Raw genomic sequence first — 24,304 nt, 5'->3', positions numbered from 1 at the left:
GAGGGTAAAAATGTTTAGTGTAAACATGAAAAGTGATACTATGAATGTGGTATTTGTGACAATTTCTCATAATATTATGTATAACTTAATATATATATTGAGAACTAAATAAAAAAAACTTAAATTTCAATCGATTCAAATTATATAGAGTAGTATGAATTAAATCTTATAAAAATTCATAATATATCTTAAATTGTAACAATTGGTGAATATTTCATTTTCATTTATCAATATGTTAAAGCCATTCTATAAATTTATATGTGTAAAAATAAATAAAATATAACTATAAATGATAATAAATTGTTATTTTAGTTTGAAATTTTATCTTCGGTATACAAAATTATATTCATCCGATATTCATTTTGTGATTTATATTGAGTTACATATATTTCTTCAAATTGAATGAAAAAATATTTTTGATTCTAATTTAGCCAATTTGATTAATTTGATTCATTGCATTTTCTTATTGTTTTCATGATAATGTGTAAGATACTTTCATATTTTGTATAATTTGAATTTTTTTTAATTTGTAAAAATTAGAAAATAAAAGGATGGTCAGTATGAAGTTGCATAAATGGAAATAACTGATAAAATTGTGAATCCTCACATATGGATATCAGTAATTACAAGATAATAAAAATAGTTTAAATTTTTTAACTATTATTCCTTAAATGTATACAAGAAAAACTAAAATTGTTATAAATAATATTAAACATAATAATTTAGATTTATTTATGTATTCTTATTATGGTGATATTGGGTTGTTAAAATATAAAGAAAAAATAAAATTAAAAATAAAACTAAATATTAAGCAAAAAGACCTTCTTATTATGGCGACATTTAGTTCACTAGAAGTACTATGAGTTATGCTATTTAAAAACATTTGGTAACTTTTTTTTATCAAATAGGGTTTTTAGTAAAAATAATATTTTTATTTTCCTTTTCTATTATACGACTTATTTCTTAAATTCAATTGAAAAAAGATATTATTTAATGTTTTAAATAAATATAATTCTCGCTAATCGTTTTTTTGAAAACTTATGTGACATAAATTACATATTAAGTTTCTGTTTTAATATATATATATATATATATATTTAATTTATGTAATTTGATTAACACATTAAAAAATGTAAAAAAATTAAAAGTATGCACAAAATAACATTTCAATAATAATAATAAAAAATATTATTATTTCATTATAATATGTTATGTTGTTTAAATTATGTTTAAAGGGATGATTATTTTTTATAAAATTTTTAATTTATGAGATCATATTATATGTATAATATCTTTCCATGCTCATATATTTATAAAAAATATATTTACATAAACATATTTTTTTCTTTTTCTAAAAATAATTTATTTTACATTTTAAAATTACAAAATTATATTATATATATTATTTGGAAAAGGAAACCAAAATTTAAAATTTAATTGACAAAATAAAAAATAAAAAGATTTTTTTAATAATCGGAAATAAAATAAACATAATATTTTTGGTCATTATTAATAGAGGAAGGTTTTACTCCAATAGTTACATATTTTTCTACTCTAAAAATGATTATTCTTAGTATATTCATTTTTTTATTTAGTAATTTATTATGAAATTTTAAATATTAAAATTTACCCATTCATTTTAATTTATAACAATATACTACCACAGTTTACACTATTTATAAATGTAAATAATTACTTTAAAATTAAATTTTATTACAACATATAATTATAAACAAACGATGTACTAAACATAGTATTTAAATGCATAAAGTTGTAATATATAATTTTATTTTGGTGAAAAATGAAAACATGAAAAAATAAGGGGTGATTTTGTAAAGAAAAAAATATAATTCTAAAAATATAGTAAAAGAACAGTATTACTATTGTTCATTCCTCTATATTTGATGCAACATATCGCGCACTATTAGAGTGACTTATATATTTGACATTTAAAAAAAAAAATAGAGTAGCATTGGAGATGTTCAGAGAACACTTATGTAACTACTCGTCATAGAAATTAACATGATTGAAAACCGTAAGAAGTTGAGTTCTCGAATGATTTATAGAGTTACAGTATATATAATAACTGACTAAATACCGAATATTAAAAAAAGACTAACTAAATACCGTATATGTTTACTCCCAACAGAATATATATTTAATGAAAACTTTTTTACAAGAAAAGGAAAAAAAAAAAAAAAAACCAAACGTACGTAAATTAATTAATTTGGAACACACTCATGTTCCATGAAACCAGGCAAAGTCCTTGTAGCAGAAGCAACAAAAACCCTAGAATGCCCCACCATTGTCACTACTCTCAGAGCTTCTTCTTCACAAGCTTTTCTCTCCATTTCTTCCCTTTTTGCCCTTCTCCCCCGCTTCTTTGCCGTCACAACTGCTGCCGCCATCACAAGCCCTAAAAGCACTATTCCCACCGTCACAGATCCAACAAGCCCTCCAACAACCGATCTCCACCGTCCGATCTTCTCCTTCTTCATCTTCTTCTCTCCCCCACCAGCCGACTTGGACGAATCCTGATCATCTGTCACCACTAAACCAAAATGTCCGTTAGTTTTAACGGCGCAGACATACGGCTTCACTTCTCCAGCAAACGTTACTTTCCCATCTAGTCCGAAAGCTGCACACATTGGCTTATTCAAGAATGTTCTTTCTACCACTACCATCGACGGTCCAGAAATGTTTCCAAAATCAACGGTGGACGGATCTTTAGCATTGTCTAGGAGAAGACTTATCTGATAAGAGCTGCGGAAATTATTACCCAAAACAATGTCGTTTAATGCATTATAAACTAAGAGACCTAGAACCGGAGAGACAAGTCTATAACCGGAGAGATCATAGTTCTTGTAATAGATATCAGACCAATTTGATCCCAAGATTTGTCTCACGAGCACAAGACGTTCACCACACGGTTCAAGAATCGCTCCAACACCAATATGGAATTCTTGGAGTTGAGCTCCATATCGCCGGAAACTCCCACACCGGAACCTAACAGCGTCGAGGTTTATGCCAGAGTAGTTAGAGGGAAGATGAATATGCCGAACAACGCCGGTCTTGACTGAGTAATGTTGATTCTTAAAAGAGTTTAGAATGTAGTCTCTTAGGAGAAGATCGAGAAGCCTTGAAGATTCCTTGAAAGGTTCTTGAGTAGTACTACTAGTGGAAGTCGAACCTTTTAGATGAGACGGAAGCAGTGAGATTAATAATATGGTTTTTATTAGTGGAAGAGAGGGAAAATAGAATGTTCTTGTTGCTCCCATTTTTTGATTTTGATTGAGTTATTGTTCTAGTATGTTGTTGTTGAGAGAAATGCGAAGAAGATGTGAAGGGAAAGACATTAATTTAGTTGATCATGATATATGAATTTTTCTTTACTCTCCATGAAGGCTTTAGATTGAAGGGAAATGTTTGTCCAAAAAAAAAAAAAAAAAAAAAGATTGAAGGGAAATGATTGCTTTTATATGTATATATATCTTTATGAATATGTATATGTTTGTATGCTAATGGGTATGATTTCTTGGGACAATAAAAGGCGGCGTGAGATTGTTTTGAGTAAAGTATACGTCTACATTTACGTATACTTTAGTTCATTAGTACAATTATATATTCAGGGGTACGGTCAACGATCAGAGTAATAACTAAAGTAGTTAATTATATAAAGTAATAAAACTGAAGATAATGCAGGATAAGTTATAAATGATATTACATGTTTACCACGTAGCAGAAGTTTACATAACAGCAAAAGAAAATTTGATCGTGAACTCATCTTGATTGATGTCTCCGGAAGTAGCACGTCTTTTATGTTGTCAATGAAAAGAGTTACCAATTAGATCCCATCAATTCTAAAGTCAAAACGAAAAAAACAAAATTTAAACACGAAGGGTTCAACAATTTGTCTCGTTGAAGCCAATTAACGAGACATCCTTTTTCTCATAACCATTGATGGACAAAACAAAATACACAAGAATTAGTTACCACTACATACAATCAAATCGAGTTATTAAAAATTAGATATCCCCTCGATCGATCTGCCTCAAGATTACAAAGAGTAAAACCGTAACTTTGTCCTTTTCAATCGAATCAGCTGAAATTAGCATTGCTCTTGTAGGTCTGGCCGGCGCTCCAGCTAGCCGGAGCAGCATTCCAAGCGTAAATGGTCTGACGAGTGGTGTAGGAGGTGAGTCTAAACGAGAGAGATTGGCCATAGAGAGAAGAGAAAGCTTGGTACGAAGCTCCCCAGTTGTGGCTCATGTTGATCCAGTTCGTGCGGCTACCTTTAACGGCCATGGTCTTTATATCGCCAGCACCACCTACGTTCATCACGTACACAAGAAGCCAATATCCATTTCCTTCAAATTTGAACCTTATTCCTCCAGTCCTTTTGCAAGCCACTCTGTATATATATATATATGTATTTTATAACGAATGTGTGAGAAGGGCATACATAGAAACATAAATAACACAAACATATTTAGGCAGGTATATATTGATTTTTCAATGCACCTTTAAAACTTAAGTAGGGCCTTCATATCTACATAATCACTGAAGTTGTGGTTTCAAAATTTTGAGAAAAATCGAACGTATTATATAGTAACCGAAGATCTCGTAAAACTCAAACTATTATCTTGCAATTCTGTACATCTTCAATCAACATTTAGCTATCTAAAGAACTCTTTGGTCCTTTTTATAGACGCACATCTCCGCAAAAACAAGGAATTATTTAAGAGTAGGACACACATATCCTTAGTAAAACAGTTAAAAATACTTTGTATACGTATATGCATAAAGGTCGTGGTGGTTTTGTAGATTTACCTCCGGTATGAGATGGGGATGATACCAGCCTTCCAATTTGCGATTTTCATGAAAGCCGGTTTAGTCAGATCAAAATGGGCACGTGGCGGATTACACCACCCACCGTTGTTGGAATTTTGACCCCAATTCGGTGGACATATGTTGGTTGCAGTCACCACGGTGGCTGGTGAACCGTAGTAGCAGTTAGGCGACGACACACACCTTATTTGGAAACACTGACCGCACGAGTAACCATCGTTGAACAGCACTGTACTTAATGCCGACGTGGCTGCACCGTAGCCGCTGTTCCATAGGTTGCCATAGCCACAAGCCCCACCTGATCGATGCACATTATGGTCATGCTAAAGTTGCCGGTACATTTTAATTATAGCCTCAAAACATTCATGCATTATATGGATGCCAAAAAAATTTCTAGCATACAATTTTAAATAATTATATCAATCCTTGAATTATTCTATAGTAAATAATAGAAATATATAAATGTATTTCTCTTAAACGTCATAAGCTTATAATGAATAATTTTGGGCTAAAATTAATAGTTAGTTAAACCAATATTGTCACATGATCTTGCTGTAATATAGTTCGTGTTGTACATATAATGTAATGTTGGAATGTTTGTTTTTTACCCATGGTTTCGCGGGCAGTTTCATCCCCGTAAAAGGTGGCTGAGGCACGGCGCCACGGGCCCCCAGCATATGCCGCAGATGATGTTCCGATCATCCCCATTACTGACAAAATAACCAAGCACTTGCTGTACAAACTTTGATCCATTTTTTCTTTCTTTGTTTTCTCTCTGGAAACCCAAGTTTTATGATTGCATAAGATCTTACATTTATAGTGAATACAATGGCTAGCTAATTTTTTTTTTTGGCTAAAATGAAAGGAAAAATCAATTGACGCAAAATCTCAACGTGAGACACACTAAAAGAAAAGAGTATGAACAAGTGAGACGTGCGTTCATGATTGTTTTGGTCTGCGCCTCTCCATTAGCATTCTAATAAATTAGTTGGTTTGATTTTTTTAATGGTTTCTATTTGTTAAACATAGGCCCAATTTCTTCTCTCTGCAGGCCAATCCAAGCTTATATCTATTTATAAGTAGTTCACTGGTTATACACGGATATAAATAAATATATTATAAATAATTATTAATACTTCATTTTAAAATCATTGTTTAATTTACATGCATAATCTTATATATTAAAACAGAAGTCACAATATTTTTCATGTGTGATTTTTTAAAGTTGGACCATCTTTAAAAAAATTTGTTAGATGTATATTTTTGTTATCCTAACAATAAAGTAATTCCTACTAATTATCATAAAATATTCCATATATCATAATTAAAAGATTTTCTACTTCCTACTTTACATCGGATATTTAATTTCCTACGGATGCTCCATATACGAACATTGTATATAACTTAAGAAAACAAGATTATAATTGCATTATCATAACTATATTTTTAAATATAAACATTTATATCTAGATCCATACGTAGATATGTACAATATCATTTTATTAAGGATATAATAAGTTTAAACCAAACCTATGCCAACCACCAAAACCAAAATATATTATTTTATTTTTATGCATTGCACGTATGGATTAGAAAAAAGAATCATACTAGAACCCTCATTTTACCAAACTATATTTATTTAGTTTATACGAGAATTTGAAATGGACCATTATCACAATTGCATACATACAAAATATAAATTATTGTATTTGAAATAGTTATATCAACATTTAAAAAAATAATTAAAATTAAAATATATACCACTAATTATTTAAAATAAATATATATGCATATAAAAACTGATTATAACACCCGCTCGGTTGAGCGGGTCAAGATCTAGTTTATTTTAAATAACAATGTGTTATTTTAATTATACATCTGATTTTAGATATATAATATCTAGCTGGTTTGATAATATTTAGATATAATAGGTTGCATATATTTCATCAAATTCAACTTCATATATTTTTATTCCAAAAAGATTAAAATTTTGATTAGTTTTTTTTTATTAGCATTTAGGCTGGTTGTTCTTCTAGATTGTAAATATATATTAGTAAGACTATGTATAAATTGATTAAATAAAAAATCTTGATTAAAGTGTTGATCGATTTAAATATATAAATAAATAAAATATAATATTTGTGAAATTTCATGTACAAATATTTGTGAAATTTCATGTACATATATAAATTTTACACAATAACTAAATTGTAAAAAGGCCAATTTGGCTAGAAATACACGAAAGAGAAATTAATTAAAAGTTCATGCAAAACAAAAGATAATTAGGTACTTGGAGAGAGATGCATAAGCGAAATTACTCACATGTCCCGTTGTAATATACAAGTTGTGTATATAGGCTGCAGAGCTATAGTAGGCATATCCAGCTTGGCTACACCTGTTAAGTCTTGTCAGACGAAAACAACATTTTTTCTCATATAATTAGAACATATCAAATTCCCACGTGTTTGACGCACAATGCAGCAACCATAATAATATAAATTGTTACTTATTTACACTTAGCCCTTAAAATTCTCCTTATTAGATGAATAAGACGAAAGTTTGTAATATAGAAATTAGGTCAGAATTTGAACGAAATCAAACACACAAGAACACATTTTAACAGCCTCGTTAATACCAAAAAGATTCCATATAAACACATTTCTCAACAGAATGCATTATTACCAGTACCAAATACCAACAAAAACATTTTATTCCACCTCTTAATCTTATAAAAAGATAGAGCCAACAACAATAACATGAAACGAAACGAAGCAAACCAAATGGTGAAACAAATCAATATTGCCTCACCCGTACGAGTAAACAGAGCAAGCTGGCCACTCAAGCCTATACTTTGTGCTTGTACAACTTCAATACTTTTAACCCACCAGACCGTAAAGAAAGTGTTATTCTTAGCTTCCTTTTCCAGTGATGATTTGTTCGAGGGGTATAAGGACATCCATTGATCGTAACTTACTACACCAGGTTCCTCTTTAGAAAAAATCAAACATAGAAAATCATTTATGAAGGGCTGATGTATAGAAGTTTGTTCCCTACCACAACTATAGCCAAAACACTCCAACCACTTCCAGTACTAACTCAAGTCAAACCCTCTCATTAACGAAACCTTTTTGAGAGGCTGCAACCTTATGAACAAAATACAACTTTGCCAAATATTTGCTAAGCAAAAAGATAGAACACCAAGACACCAGTAGCAAATCTTATTCATTTTTCCTAAGCTCTTGAAGAGGAGCAAAAACAGAACCAATATTAAACCCTGGGTCATAACCCGGCAACAGGGAAATAAGGAAAATAGTAGCATAGTTTCAAATTCTACGCACCTCCACCAGCAGTTGTCTAAAGTCAAACAAGAAACCAAAGAAATAGATTTTGTAGCCAAAACGAGAAACACCATTTATTCCATTCGTTAATGAAACTAAAAATGCTCAAATCATCAATGAAACTCAGCAGTGTATGGTTTAAACATAAACTCAACAATGTATGAGGATCCTGCAATTGAGGAAACAAATGTCTAAAATTCGATAGCCAAGTAGAGTTCAAATCATCTATATTTCCTCGTGATACTACTTTCCCAAGCTCTTCTATAAACACGTAGCTTCCTCATGAAACCAGCATAGCCACATCTAATACCATTTCCAATTCCTTGCAAGTCTGATATCTGATCCATAACAAGATAGGAAAGCTTAAATTTCTCAGTATACCTTGCTCAAATGATGATTGCCTCCAACATTCCATATCCTCTCTGAAACCCATTATCGCCTTTAGATCCTCTGTATTCCCGTTCATCGCGAATCCCAAAGATCCGATCTTTCCTTCAATTTCCATAGAATCCCAAAGAGAGACCCTTATCTGCAATTGAATCGCAAATCGTCGAATCCTTTTCAAGCTCGTACCCGGTCTACTTGATTCGTTTTCCATCCTCTTCCCTGTCCCATGAACGCTTCCTTTCCTCGCGCAATATAAGAGAGACATGATCCTGATGAAGATCCTTGTTAACCCCTGAAAAAACCTTGCAGAATCCCCAAATCCAATCGAGTGCCGCCATCTAAAAACCTAGATCTTGAGTCGTCTTTTTCTATCGCCATCTTTTTTCTGTCGAATATGTATTTTATTAATAAAAATAAAAAGGTCTCAGAGATATTTTTCCATACCTATAGCCTAACGATAATGTCGATCACTAGGTTATAGGGGTACTTGTGGGATATATAGAAAAAACAGTAGGTTTCTGATCACCTAAATAATCTTAATATCGTGTATATCAAGTGCAATTACCCTTGTAAAAATTGGTTAATGTTTTATTAATATACTAGTATTATGCATGTGCACGCACATGTCAATTCACTGTTTCAAAAATTATTTGATCATCCTCGTAATTTTCAAATAGAGTGAATGTTGTTTAAAATATTATATGAATAGTAGCACTTAATATTAGAGGCACATGCATTGAAACAAAGCTGTTAAAAGGTTTGTAGAATTTTTCAAAAATAAATAAAATATAACCAAAATACAAAATATAATTGAAATACAATATTTGATGGTTGTACAGAATAAGAAATACTTACTGTAGTTTAGTGCAAAATTCTGATACGATGGTTATAATAAATTTATTATTTTAGTTTGCTTATAGTTTGAAATTGACATTTTATGTTAATTCACCTAACATGTTTTTTTAAACACACATTTAACCAAAATTAACCCACATTAGTCATTACTTATTTTGATAGTTTGTTTAATTTATAAGATTAAAATTTACAAATTTAGTTTGCCTTTTATAGATTAAAAAGATTTGTTTAGCAATAGTAAAGTGATTCAACTTGGGATTCAGAAATGCAAGCTTCGTTATACGTTCAGCAATAGTTTTAGCTTCATCAATTGCAATAGTGAATACTAAAAGATAATTGAATCAACAAATAAAAAAAAAAAGTAAAAGTGGCAAACTTTCTTCTTGAGGCCACAACCTTATGCATCTTTGATTCAGCTGGAAGATCACTGCCCGAGAGTGTAATTATGGGTTTTCCACAAGAATAATATTTTATGCTTCATCCTATCTCTCCAAACCGTGATCACCAGGGATCGAAGAAAGACGAAGTCAAAATTGCTGATATAAGAGAGGTGAAAAGATTTGTTGCTTTATTGGAGAAGATAGACAAAGGAGAAAAAAGAAACATAAAGTAAATTATTAGAACAAAAGCTATATAAAAGAGGAAAACAGTTTAAGATCGTGGTAAAGTGGCTTTCAACTTAAATGAAACTAGAGTTTGAACCATGCGATCACGGATATTTAGTTTTATTTTTTGTTTTGTATAAATTACATAATATAAATTTATAGTTTACACATAATATATAGTTGTTTAATATGACATTTTAAATATACTAATTTTATTTATCACATTGCATAATTATATTTTATTTTTTTAAAGTTAATTTTATCACCCATATTTTTATCATATAAATTTATTGTATTCCATTTTTAGTGGACTTTTATTTATATAAAAATATGCTACCAATAGTATATTAAAGGAATAATTTATATTTTATTTATATATTATATAAATGATTATTTCATGTGGTTTTTATTTTAATTATTAATAATAAATAATGAGAAATATAAATATATAGTTTTAAAATGATATTGTGTTCCAAATTGAGTAAAGGAATACATAAATCGATTTATGTGGCTTTTACATGTAATTTTATGTGTATGCAAATTAATTATTTTTTCTACGTTTAACATTATATTTTTAACCATCCCGCATGTATAATAGTTGGATTTATATATTTTTTTCAGCAGTTGGATTTATATTTATATGAAAATAGTCTTCTTATAATACACTAATAGATTTTTATATTTTATTTATATACTATATAAATTGATTTTTATGTGGTTTTTTACCTTTTCATTTATTATTAATAAATGATAATTTTTAATGTCTTAAAGTTTTAAATTAATTTAGTAAATGAATAAAATAATTTCCAATATCACTAAAATTTTTAAAATTAATATTATATATGATTTAGTGCATAGAATTTTGAGGAAGAAGAGTTACGTTGATGGATCTTTGCAAAGAGAATCCATTTATGTATAGTATTGATGTGCATTAAAGTATTTTATTGCATTAATATAGCCCTTATAAATTTTAATTTATTTACAAACCCATATAAATTTAAGAAAAGGACAGAAGTTCATATTGGAAAGGAAGAAGAGTTACGTGGGGGAGGTATGGGCAGCAAAAAAACAAATGATGATAGATTATATTTTGTGTATAGTATTATATTTTGTGTTTAATGTTGATGTACATTAAAATTTATAGTATTATGTGCAATCCGTAAGTAAAATAATTATACTGAAATTTTTTGTTCAATTTATTTACGAAATTGTGAGTTGGAGATTTATATTGATTTTTTATGCATTCAATTTAAGAAATTATGTATTTAATTTGAAAAAAAAACAATTAATGCTAAAAAAGAGTAGTTATTAATTCATTGGCATTTAGGTTTAATTAAGTTGAAGTTTTAAGGGTTAATCAATATTTGTACTTCAGTTTTAATAGATTAGATAGTGAGATATAATTGCTAAAAATTAGGGATCGAAGAGCTTTTTTTTTTCAGTCAATTGTTTTTATTTTCTAAAAACTTTTCCATTTGTCAAGTGACTTTTGCTTTAATATATAAAAGATTTTGAGTTGTTCTGTAATAATATGTATACAATAAATAAAATCTTGCTATAAAATAATATGCTGTTATTTTAGTTAAACCTTTGATTTTAGATATAAAAATCTGGATAAGTCCAGCTAATATTTTGTGGTGGGTTTTGAGTTACACATATTCTTTGAAATTGAAAGATAATTATTTTTGGTTCAATTAGGCCAAATTGAGTTAGTTTTATTACAACTTAGATGTATAAGTATATGTTTGTATTTTAATAATTTGATATATGTTGATTTGGTCAGCTAGAGTGAAAATTTAATGGTATAAAATATTACGTGGTAAAAATAATTTAATCACTTAGAGTAAGCGTTTAATACCCCTAATTTAGTAAGAATTATAAACATTCTAGATATAATATAAAGTTTGGTATTAATACTTGATATTAATGATTTATTTTTAATATCAAAATTATTTTAGTGAACTTATATCTTATGTAATCACATTATATATAAAAATTTATTCTTTTAAAATGTTTCCATATTATATATTTATTTGAAAAACATAAAAAAGGAAACTAAATTAAAAACTTTTTTTGGAACACAGCTGAACTAAAATCCAATATACATAATTAATTAATAAAAAAGAAGTTCTAATACAGATAATTAAATATAATATTTTTAATTCATTAAGGGTATTTTTGTTATTAACCATCATAAAAATTAACATGGGCGCGACACGTAAGAAACTGATTTTCCAAATAATATTATAGAGAAATTTATTTCTTTTTAAAATTTTTTCCTTTAAATTTAATAAATGTTTCCATATTATATATGATACTTAAGGGAAAATGAAGTAGCATCTAATTTACAAAAAATAATAATTAAAAATAAAGAGTTTAATAACAGTAATTCAATATAATATTTCTAATTCATTAAGTATACCTCTGCAAATTAACCATCGTAAAAATTAACATAATGCTACACGTAAAAAGCTGACTTCTCAAATAATAGTATATAAATATTATTTGAGAATTCACATTCTTACCGCATTCACATTAATTTTTATAACAGTTAATTATAAAGTTACCATAAAAGAATTGATCCAATATTGTAGAAGAAATTACATGTTTACCACTTTCATGGTACCACTTTTCATTTTTACCACCACTAATGAGACATTTTCAAAAATACCTTCTTCATTAAGTGACAAAAGACTCTTATGCCCTTGTTATTTATATATATAATAAATAATTATTTAAATAAAAAAATAAAAAAAATAAAAAATTGAAAAAAATTAAAAAAATGAATAAAAATATTAAAAAATTAAAAAAAATAAAAGAAAATAGAAAAAAAAATGTTTTCGAATTATACTTTTTCAAATTCGAACTTTTTTATAAATAAAATTCAAATTTTTTATTTTTTTTTTAATTTCTTTTTGAAAAACGAAAATTATGTTTGAAACTATTTTTTAAAAATTTTTATATATTTTTAAGTATTTATATATTTATTAGAATCATAAATTTCACATTCCAAAAAACCGTACCCCACCCCTCAACTCTAAACCCTAAGTCTAGATTAGTTAACCTTAAGGGTATAATTGTATTTTACCCTTCATTAAAAGTGAAGGTAAAAGTGGTTAGTGTAAACATGAAAAGTGGTACTATGAATGTGGTATTTGTGGCAATTTCTCAATATTGTATCTACTTCCCATAATTAAACCTTTTTAATTTTAGTTTCCTTTTTATTTAAATTCTTTCCAAATAACATATATAATAAAACATTTATTAAAGGGAACAATTATCAAATTTAAAAACGAAAATATATATCATACCTAATATTATTTCATAAGAAAGACAGATCACAAAAATTTTAACATTAAAAATAAGACTTCATTTATAAAAATAATCTTAAATGACATAATATATCATATAAATTTTAACGTAATAAAAGTATTTTCTTTATATCAAGCTATTTTCCCATATGAATAGATATAATTTAAATAACATAAACTAAAATACATTTGAATGAAAACTACAAAATTACATAATTTGATATTACTGAGATGTCTTATTTATGTTGCATATATTTTGGTTTAATTTTAATTTACGCTTTCCTTATTTTATATCAAACTACATAGAAAAACAAATCTATAAAATTTTAAAAGTAACTCAACATTTTTCTTATATGACATGCTTTCTCCAAAATAATTCACAAGAAATTTTTTCCACTATCTTCATTTGTTTTCCTCATAAACGTGGGAATTTTTTAACAAATATTCTCTCCTCTAATCTTGATGAGGAACAAGAGGAAAATAATAATTAAAGTTTTAAAAATTAAAAAAAAAAAAAACAAAATATAGATAATTAAAAAAATGGCGCAAGACACTACTAAAGTATTAACTCATCGTCATCCAAGATCAATTAACTGCATCATATACCCCAAAAGAAGAAAACAAAAAAAGTTTGAACTTATCTTCTAGATTATGATTATCCTACTAACTCTATAAATACTTAAGTATTCTTCCTCCTTAGAAAATCTCATTGACAAAAGCAGAAGCAGAGGTAATAGATTTATGCTCTCTATTTTCTTTTAGAAAAAGTGAATTTCTATAGCTGACCAGTTATGACGTGCAAATAGACGTGGTACACGACGCCTATAGTTCTTAATTCTTTATTGTGTTTTAATATTCGTTTGTGTTTTACTGTGTGGTGAGCAAATGTCAGTTTTCAAACGTGGAGTTAACTTGTATTAGAAGTTTAAAACTTGGTTTCATTATGCGTGTATTTTAATACTAGTTATATTTCACTTTAAAATATGGAAACACATGTTCATCTCTTTTTTTTACCATTCATGTTTACTTTTTGTTCAATTCTTCTTTTTTATTTTTCCTCTTTATTCAATTTTTTTTCAACTCAATTCAGTAAATGAAATTTTGTTCAACTTTTTTTTCATTCATTTCATTTTTTACAGAGTCACCAATTGAAGCCTAAATATACTTTTAATGAACTATACATATTATATCTTACCATTATTAAAACCTGTTTTGCTAATATTTTTAGCTTTATTTTATAAATATATTTATCACCCAATATATCCATGATAAAAATACCCAAACTAAAACAAACTCCTATGTTTAAGATGCTTAAAATAGTTTCCAAATTTTATACGTCAAATGTATCATTTAATTAGAATTTATAAAATATTTTAATTATTTTGTAAAAAATAGTTTAATTTAAAGTAGTTCCAATTTTGAAGATTGTGTAGTAAGAAAGAGTGGCGTTTGATTTGTCACCCAAAAAACTATGATACAGAGTTTATTAATCTCCAAGCATGATCATAAGGTTCATGAAATCACTGGTCAATCCCTAAGTTGAGAGTATTTGCACTCTTTTTTTCTAAGTGATGGTTTTATCTCAAAGAAGTTTTCCACATTTAAGTTTTTAATATGACAATTATTTTTGGATCCAAACTTATCAAATGTTCTCCTATGCTCAAGATTAAAGGGTAATGTCGGAATAAAAGAGAGAAAAAAAATATAAAAATAAAAATAAAGAGTTGACCGGGCTTCACCAAACTTCACCAGACTCACTAAAATTAGCCAAACTTTGAGTGTATACTACTTGGAATGCAAAGAAGAGAAGTGAATTCGACCAAAAATCAGTTTACACCTTCTAGAAGACTTCCTTTAACCTTAACAAGTAAAGAGCGATGGTTCCTTTGACCTTCACAAGTAAAGAGCGATGGTTAGCGAAGGCCGACCATTTCAAATTTGAAAATAGAGTTGTCGGAGAAAAGAAACACTCTTATCAAGATCTATTAGCCAAATCTCATCTCTACTCAGTTGTCTCTTATGTCTATCACCCTGTCTTTTTTTATTAATAGTTTATTGTAGCTTCTAGTATATTTAGTGTTACAAAAAGAGAAGCTGCTAGTATCTCTAAACATGCTCTTGTAACTGATGTCTTTAAGTTAAATTAATCATTTTCTTCGTAATTCTCTGGTTACTTCATCTCACTCATATTCTCTTATTGTCTCTACTCTCTAAAACTTTCATATTGCGGGTATAAAAAACATTACTTTTCTTTAATTTTTATTGTCAACTTTTATTTATGAAGTAATTTTTTCCAAATTAGTATTAATACATAAAATATTAAACATCAGAGAAAGCATTTTGAAAAAAAAGCCCTAACTCTAGGCACTCAACAATTTAACCGTAATACTTAAGGAACATGATCTTAATAACTAATAACACAAATACAATATACATTAAAGTTTGCCTACATATTCCTTTATGGCTACATATTCACTATTTTGTCTTTAAGCTCCGAAATATTGATCTTTATCCCACTCCCGACCTGAAAATTCGAAACCATAATATATTGGTATCAGTTTTTATATACAAGATGTATTAGTTTTGTGTTCATAGCCTAGTGAGTTTCACTAATATTATCACTATAGCATGTGTAGTTTAAATATAAATGTTGGATTTACAGATATTATAAGAGATACTCGGAAATTATATGCTATTTAAGTTGAATATTACGGAAAAATGTGTCGCAATTTTGATTTGTGGAAACCAACACCAATAAATGGTATAAAAAGACTTTTTCTTGGGTTCACCCCCTAGGGTGAACCTTTAGGTTCACCAACCAATAGAAAGTTGTCATTTTAGATCTAGTATCTTTTAATTAAGGAAACAAAATAACTTGCCAAATTATATTATGCTTTTAAAATAAAAAATAAAATATTAAATAAATAAAAATAACAATAGTTCTAAAAAAAGATTATTCAAAAAAAATATTTGTTTTTAAGATTTAGAGTTTAGTGTTTAAGATTTATAATTTAGAATTTATCCAAATGTTTAGTATTTTTCCAAAGGTTTAGGATTTACCTAAGGGTTTAGGGTTTACCCAAGGGTTTAGGGTTTTCCCAAGGGTTTAGGGTTTTCCCAAGGGTTTAGGGTTTAGGATTAGAGTTTAGGGTTTAGTGTTTTGTTGACAACATGTTTAGTGTTTTTCCAAGGGTTTAGGGTTTACCCAAGGGTTTAAGGTTTAGGATTTGAGTTTAGGGTTTAGTATTAGAGTTTAGGGTTTAGTATTAGAGTTTAGGGTTTAGTGTTTTGTTGACAACAATTTTTTTTTTTTTGAATTCGTTTTTATATATTATTTTTATTTATTTTTAAATTTTATTTTGAAAAGATAATATAATTTACCAAGTTATTTGATTTCTTTAATTAAAAGATATTAGATCTAAAATGACAATTTTCTATTGGTTGGTGAACCTAAAGGTTCACCTTAGGGGGTGAACCCAAGAATAACTCGTATAAAAAACAACTACTCCATACAAAAGCTAATAGTTAAGTTTAACATTTACACCAAAAAAAGCTAATAGTTAAAAATTAAATTATTCAATACTGGTTTTATTTACAGCATATGGTTTTAACTAAAACTAAAAATGATAGTTTCTGAAACAAATAAAATTATGTATAGAAATAAAAATGATGTTAAAAACTATACTATATGATAACTTTTAGTTACAATTTTACCTGAGAAACAATGGTGTGTACGAATCTCTGTTGCAGCCTAGTTGAGAGGCAACTAACAACACTAAGCCTTTCTTCTTGAGCCAAGATTTGAAGAGCAATCGAGAGACAAGACTTGTTTCTTTCAAGGCAACAACTTATGATGATCTCCATACCCACAAAACAAGGCATGACCATAACCGTAATGTGTTTGTCCCCTACACATGAGCATCTCGATGACGATGTTGACAATGATGATGATAAACTACTAGTGCATTCCTCTGCAGTTGGATGAGCGGTAAGTGTACTCGGTAAGGACTTTTTTAACCGATCTTTCTTTTCATTGAGTTTTTTAATCTTGTTTTGTAAGTCTTTGATATAGTTAACTGCTTGAGAAACGTGATCTGCTGTCGAACGCTTGCCCTGCATAGTAAACGATATGGTCACTTGTACAATAAATTGTAATTATCTGATTTAAGAGTGTAGTTAAATTAGATAGTTTTGAGAAGAAAAACAAGATTAATCAGTTGGAGAGGATGTTTAATCAACGCCGGATCCCAAATTGCCAATTGAATTTTTTTACTTAATTTGGAGAGAAACTTCATTTTTTTATCTTTAACTACCAACGAAGTTATAAAAAATATGTAAACTAGCGTAACTAGATACTAAAATTTTACTGGTGTCAAAATCGTATACTGATTTATCAATGTAGGTAAAGGATTTAAATATGTATAAATTTATAAGAGAATGAATTGTAAGTAACTATCTTGCAAAACTAAGGTTATATATAGGTTGCTCTATAGTTAATATCAATCTAATATATTAAAACATAAGTCATGACTTTTTTTCATGTGTGGTTTTTTTTAGTTTGGACCATTCCTAGAAAATATCATATTTTTCATAAGTTTATTATTATATATTTTAATATCTTTATCTTTTTATTTGAAATACAAATGAATATATTTAAAATGTTCTAACAAAATCTTTTTAAAATCTTCTTAGAATCTTTTTAAATTTACTTTCAAAAATTAGTTAGTTTTAATTTAAATTATCATTAAATATAATTAGAAATAAAAATTGAATATAGTTTCGGTTTATAAACGAAAATTTAAATAAAATGAAATTAAATAATTTCAAAAATACATTTACTAATAATTTTAAAATATTTTGTTAGAAATAAAAATATTTATTTCTATTTTAATTTTTTTTAAAAAAAATTTCTAATAAAATAAAAATCATGATTTTTTGATGAGTGATATTTTTATTTGGCCCATCATTTAAATTTTCTATTAAATGTATATCACTAATGCTAATATATATAATATTTTTAACTACTTTAATCATAATATCTTTTAATTTTTTTAAAAAAATTTAAAATTCTAACAAATCTCTTGAAAAAGATTATAATAAGATCTTAATTGTCATAAATTGAATATAAATATTTTCAACTAATTTTGTAATTAGTAATGAAATGTTACTAAAAGAATAAAATTATATCATATTTTATCAATTTTATAATAATATCTATCATTTTAAAATAGAAACGTTATATTGAACAAAATATGATAAAATTATTTTAAATTGATAAGTTAACATATTTTATTTTCATAAATATAAAATATTTATGCTAAAAATATAATATGTTGGTAGAACGGGTTAATATTAGTAAACTATATAATACATGTATAAAAATTTATCTTATATTAAACTTTTTAATATACAGTAATTTATTATATAAAATTAATAAACAATAAAAAATTACTTAAAAAATCTAGCAATTTGAATTACGGATCATGATTATAATAAATTAAATACAAAATTATTTTCATATATGTTGCTTTATGCATTAAAAAATTAGTTTAGTAATCAAACGCAAATTCAATAGAACAAATATATAATAAGCAACATATATATGTGATGATTTTAATTTACAGCATGAAAACTATAAAATTATTATATTTGGCATAATTATACAAACATTTAAATATGTGAGTAACATTAAAATATATATAATAATTATGTAAAATAAATATATATATATACCCGCACGGTTGTGCGGGTGAAAATCTAGTAATACTATTAAAACATAAGAACTTTTGATCCATTACGCTTACAACAAATCATAATTTGGTTTGACTAAACATTTGCATAGCTAAATTTTGTAAAATCGGAGCATCATATAATATATCCACCGTTCATCTAAATATCATGAATTATAATACTTTAAATATGACAATTTAAGTCAAATTGTAATATATAATGGGTCATCCATCGGTTTAACCAGTAGCCGGATCCCAGATTTTAGGAGTTTTTTGGATTTTATAGAATTTTTAAATGATAATTTTTTTTTGAAAACCAAACCAGATTACATATAGAGTCATTGGTTTTACCGCGGATCCGTTAGGTTTCAGAACACTGAACACTTCATGTGTAATATTTAAATTTATATAATATAATATTAGTTTATACATTTAAATTATTGATATGGATGCAAAGCCATATCCGGACCCGCCGTAATATTGCAATAAAGATATGGTTTCGTGAGACTTGGTACAAGCCCGGTTCTGCGTCTATAATCAAAATCTAGTTTAAAATTAAAATAACTGCTAAATCTTTGTTTTTCTGGCACACGCAATTAAGATTTGGACTAAAAATATAAAATAAAATAGTTTTTGACAAAAGAAAATAAAAATAGGTGTTAAGACAATCAGATTAAAAAATCTTTTAAATAGCTACCTGGATATATTGAAGTGGCAAAAGAGATCTTAGACTTTTGAAAAGAGATGAAACTTCAAATCTTCTTTGCCTTTCAATGGCTCTGTGTTTCATCTTCTTGCTTTCTCGATCACCATCCCCATTGTTGGCTTCACTTGCGACATATGTATCACACAAACTTCGTTTCTTATTGCTTACACCATTTTTGTATGTGATTTGATTGCAAACATCATGGTTTTGGTATGCTATTAACGGCGGAAGAAGAAAAGAATCAGAAAACAGTAATCCATCTTCGTCGGTTAAATCAGGCATGAACATTGAAGTCACAAAGTCCATCTTTTCTTGGTGAAAGTATATAATCTAAGAATTTAGATGCTAGGTGTGCTTTTGGTTTGATTTTGTAGTAGTTTGTGACTTCCTTACTTGTTCGTCTCTTTATAGTTGGCTCAGATTTAACTTTTTCTTCTTTCCTTTAATAATTAATATGACAGATGTGATGACAGGTTAGTGATTGATCTTTTAACCTTTATTAAGATCTCCACATAAGATAAGAGTAGTTGGGATTAAATGTTGATAATATTATTAAATAAACCTTCGGGCTGTTCACTTAGTGGCTATTGAATAATCACGTCAAAAGGAAAAGGAGATGGGAACATATGTTTTAAATGTGCTTGAAAATACATCTCAGCTTCATTATACACCGCCCAATTTTCTACCCGAATTAACTTCTGATATACAACGAGCATGATCGGTAACATGAGAGTAAAATGGAGTAAAAAAAAGTTGGTGAAAAAGAGAGAAAAACAAATAGTGAAAAAATGAGAGAGAGAAAAGAACCTGGAGTAAAAAACTACTCTACCAAAATCTAGAGTAAAAATAAAAGTGTATTTTTCTCCTAGGGTCTGACTGAAAAGTAGTTTTAGCGAGAACATGTTAGCGTTAATTAATTTTCCACTCAGTTCAACTTATTTTTTACCAGTCAGGTGAAACTAACTTTTATGTCTTTTACTCTCATTACTGTTTTGTTAGAGGTATATATGTCACTTTATTACCTCACTGTTTTCGGAGTGGAAAACAAATTAGGTTGGACTTTCATTTATTTTTATCTTTATTACTCTACTTTTTTCCCTCCTATTTACTCTAATTGGGTTACTCTCATTTACTCCAAAATTCACCAGTCACACACCTAATCAATAGTACCTAGGAGGGGTGTTCAATCCGGATATCAGTTCGGTTTCGGTTCGGTTTTTTTTCGGTTTTCGGTATTTCGGTTAGTAAAATATAACTACCATTCTAAATCCATATTTACTTCGGTTCGGTTCGGTTTATATACCGTCGGTTTTCGGTTTATTTGATTTTATACCAAAAAAACATAATTATTTTGTTTGAGATCATATTATATGAAATTTAGAATCATATTTTCAACACAGTCATTTATTAAAAATATATTACATGTTCAAATAAATGAACAAAAAAGTAAAAATGCTTCTACCATCAAATAAAATAATCAAATCAAATAAAAAATCAAAGCTTGAAATTTTAAAAATAAAAATATGAAACAAAACAGAAACATGAAAGAAAAGTTTTTTCACTCTTCCATATTTAGTGTTCATTAAAGTTATGCTTTTTCAATTAAAAATTTTCCATTAATTATTGTTCATCAAATTTATAATCTTCATATTAATTTAGTGAAGACTAAAATAAATCAAAAAAATCAAAAAAAGACTTAGAAAATAAGATGTCTGAATTGAGATGTATTGTTATTTAGTTATAGTTCAAGTGTTTTACAAATTAAGATTTTTTTATTACTATAAAATTATGGTAATAGTTATTAACACAAATTTAACTTATGTAACAAATAGATTTTCATGTATTGTTATAAAATAGATACATATTTATATGTTTCTACTTTTAATCAGTTTTGTTCGGTTTATTCGGTTTAATCGGTTATATACCAAACCATATCCAAATCCTACGGTTTTTATAAAATTATATCCATTCGGTTTATATGGTATATACCAAAACCAAACCATATTGTCTATTTCGGTTCGGTTCGGTTCGGTACGGTTCGGTTTTACCATATTGTACAGCCCTAGTACCTAAAGTAAATATGAAAAATAGTATTTCACTTAATTAGTGATTTTTTGGTTCAATTTACTCTATAAATACTATACAGCCATATCCAATATTTCTATGTACTCTTTTTTTCGAAAAAGTACTCTTTGTATTTCGTGAGGATATACATTTTAGGGTTTTTGATGATTAAAGGTATCCATCGGGCGGATCGAAATCTAACCAATTAATCTTCTGGAGTCTGTTCACCGACATCAGACAAACCTTGTTACTCGCAATAAGAAGTAGAAACTTATGTCACTTGACCACACAAACGGACATATCTGAGATGGTAAGTTTAGAATCTGTGGTGCTTAGCACATTTTCAAGCCCACCATACTATTCTATGATGCTTGTGTGGTTATACTTTAGGTTTTTAGAAAAATTCCTTCATATCAACTATGTTAATAGATTTATATGCATAATTATATGATACCTACAAATATAATGGATATGTCTAATAGAAAAATTCTCTTGAATAACACTAAAATTTTTTTTATCATAAATATAGCACATAAAAATCAAAACGACCAAAATGTTTCATCAAAAAAATAAAAAAATATACTTATACCTTTAAGATTGACTAATCTAGATTTAGGGTATAGATTTGTGGGTGGAGTTTGGGGAGGTGGTGGGTTTATGATTTAATAAATAAATAAATTAATATTTAAAGTTTAAAATAATAATTTAAAAATAATAGCAAAAAGAATTTTTGGATTTCAAAAAAGAAAAAAACTTGAAAAAACAAAAAAGTTTGAATTAAAAAAAACATATATTTATAATTTTTATTATGTATTTAAATAATTATTTATATTTATAAATTAAAGGTGAAAAAGTCTTTTACCTATTTAATGAAAATATTTTGGTCATTTTCTTATTTGTGTACTCTTCGTCATAAAAACCCTTTTTAAGGTTTTTCAGAGATTTACCTTATCTAATATTTATATTGAATCCCCCAACAAATATTGATGTTGAATGATAAAACATGAATTAGAAGTTAATGTTCAATAAGCTAATCACTTCGTTTTCAATATTTAACCTTTTAGAGAAAATTGTTTGTTATAAATCAAACGATGTTTTTAATTATCAATGTAAAATTCATTAACAATTTTATGTTTTATGATCAATAGTATTCTGCAATATACTATATTATTATTGGTTGAATTGTGATTAGATGAATAGTTAATGAAATTTTTGTTTAGAAAATGTAAATAGTAAATTGTTTTCTTAATTTAGGTGTTTAGTTCAAAAATGTTATATGTTAAAAACGGAAGAAATATAAAAAAAAGTATACAAACAAAATAAATAACAATATCAAATTTCAAACCATTAAAGGAAATTAAACAGTAAATTCAGATTCATAGGGAATGACTAATACGACTAAACTTGCACGAGATTTCAACAGTATCATCTGGGATAACTGTTTATAAATCTCATATAATGTTAAAGTATATTTTATAAACAATATATTTTCTATAATATAAATAAATAAAATTTTAAAATGTATTCTATGTAAAATGTATAAATTAAAGAAAAAACATATTTTGTAAGAAGTTCTCTATTTGATAATTTCAGATTATTATTTTATTGTACTTAACTCAAAAATATATTCATACATAATAAAGTAAAATGTATTAAACAAATCACTATATATTAAAAATACCGAATAAGAAATATAAACAATAATATTATAGAGTTATACAATATATAAAGTAAAATAAAAAATTATATATTTAAAATAGGGCTTATTGCAGCAATAGCCATATTTGAGATGGAAATTAAGAGAGTAGCCATGATGTTGACATAATGTACTCACTGTCTTTTTACCATCTTACTAGCCGGTTATACCCTTGTAGAGAACAGGTTTCCAGTTCCTTTAACTAAAGTAAACGACGTGGTGATTTACTGACCATAGTAACAATGAGAGTATTTTGGCAACGCCTGAAATAAAAATGAAAGGAAGGAAAACATTTTAGAGAGATGAAAATATAAAAAAAACAGAAGTGTAAAAGAAAGAACGTTATAAACGGAGAATGCATGGATCGTAATGCTGATGCCAAAATATAGAAATAGTTCCACTTCAAATAGAATACACATAGTATAACAACAGTTTAAAGTTTGTCACCGCCATGTCATATGATAATATTTTCCATTCTATCGGATATAGATCAGTTTATATTTACTAAAATAATCACAACCGAAGACGGTGAAGTGTGCGGTTGGAGAAAGGTGGTGATGTCGTTAGTGCAAAAAATTTGCAATTGTGGGTTACAGTTCGTCTGTGATGATGTCGTTAGTGCAATAAATTTGTAATTGAAGGTAGTTATATTCCATATAGTATAGTGTATGTTATGTACATTTCTATCACTTAATCATTTATATTCGATCCGAACTACAATTCAACCTTATATAAGCCATGTTAATCATATAGTAACTGTATAGT

General features: G+C 27.3%; 3 protein-coding genes across 5 annotated transcripts; all 3 read right to left on the bottom strand.

Annotated features, from left to right (window-relative positions):
* Window positions 1-2,119: 2,119 nt before the first annotated feature.
* Window positions 2,120-3,440, bottom strand: LOC125577806. The gene has a single exon (XM_048739695.1). It carries the CDS (start codon window positions 3,276-3,278, stop codon window positions 2,223-2,225), a length of 1,056 nt encoding a protein of 351 aa, XP_048595652.1. The 5' UTR covers window positions 3,279-3,440; the 3' UTR covers window positions 2,120-2,222.
* Window positions 3,441-3,866: 426 nt separating this feature from the next.
* Window positions 3,867-9,055, bottom strand: LOC106427803 (expansin-A18-like). Of its 3 annotated transcripts, none has more exons than XM_048739692.1 (6): window positions 8,568-9,055; window positions 7,657-7,836; window positions 7,171-7,252; window positions 5,457-5,623; window positions 4,831-5,146; window positions 3,867-4,411 (listed from the first exon to the last, which is right to left on the bottom strand). In XM_048739692.1, exons 1-6 carry the CDS (start codon window positions 8,836-8,838, stop codon window positions 4,099-4,101), a joined length of 1,329 nt encoding a protein of 442 aa, XP_048595649.1. In that variant the 5' UTR covers window positions 8,839-9,055; the 3' UTR covers window positions 3,867-4,098. The 3 variants fall into 3 exon arrangements, with proteins under 3 accessions (XP_048595649.1, XP_048595650.1, XP_048595651.1); XM_048739693.1 differs by having other exon boundaries at window positions 7,171-7,243; window positions 8,568-9,054; XM_048739694.1 differs by lacking the exon at window positions 7,657-7,836 and having other exon boundaries at window positions 8,568-9,052.
* Window positions 9,056-13,703: 4,648 nt separating this feature from the next.
* On the bottom strand, window positions 13,704-20,245 carry LOC106365273 (transcription factor bHLH125-like). The gene is made up of 3 exons (XM_013804726.3): window positions 19,771-20,245; window positions 17,059-17,457; window positions 13,704-15,868 (listed from the first exon to the last, which is right to left on the bottom strand). The coding sequence occupies exons 1-3, from the start codon at window positions 20,083-20,085 to the stop codon at window positions 15,809-15,811; spliced, it is 774 nt and encodes a 257-aa protein (XP_013660180.1). The 5' UTR covers window positions 20,086-20,245; the 3' UTR covers window positions 13,704-15,808.
* Between the last annotated feature and the right edge of the window lie 4,059 nt (window positions 20,246-24,304).

Source organism: Brassica napus, chromosome A9 (assembly GCF_020379485.1).
Source record: "Brassica napus cultivar Da-Ae chromosome A9, Da-Ae, whole genome shotgun sequence".
NCBI classification, from domain to species: Eukaryota; Viridiplantae; Streptophyta; class Magnoliopsida; order Brassicales; family Brassicaceae; genus Brassica; species Brassica napus.
This window is presented reverse-complemented; position numbering and strand designations above follow the sequence as displayed.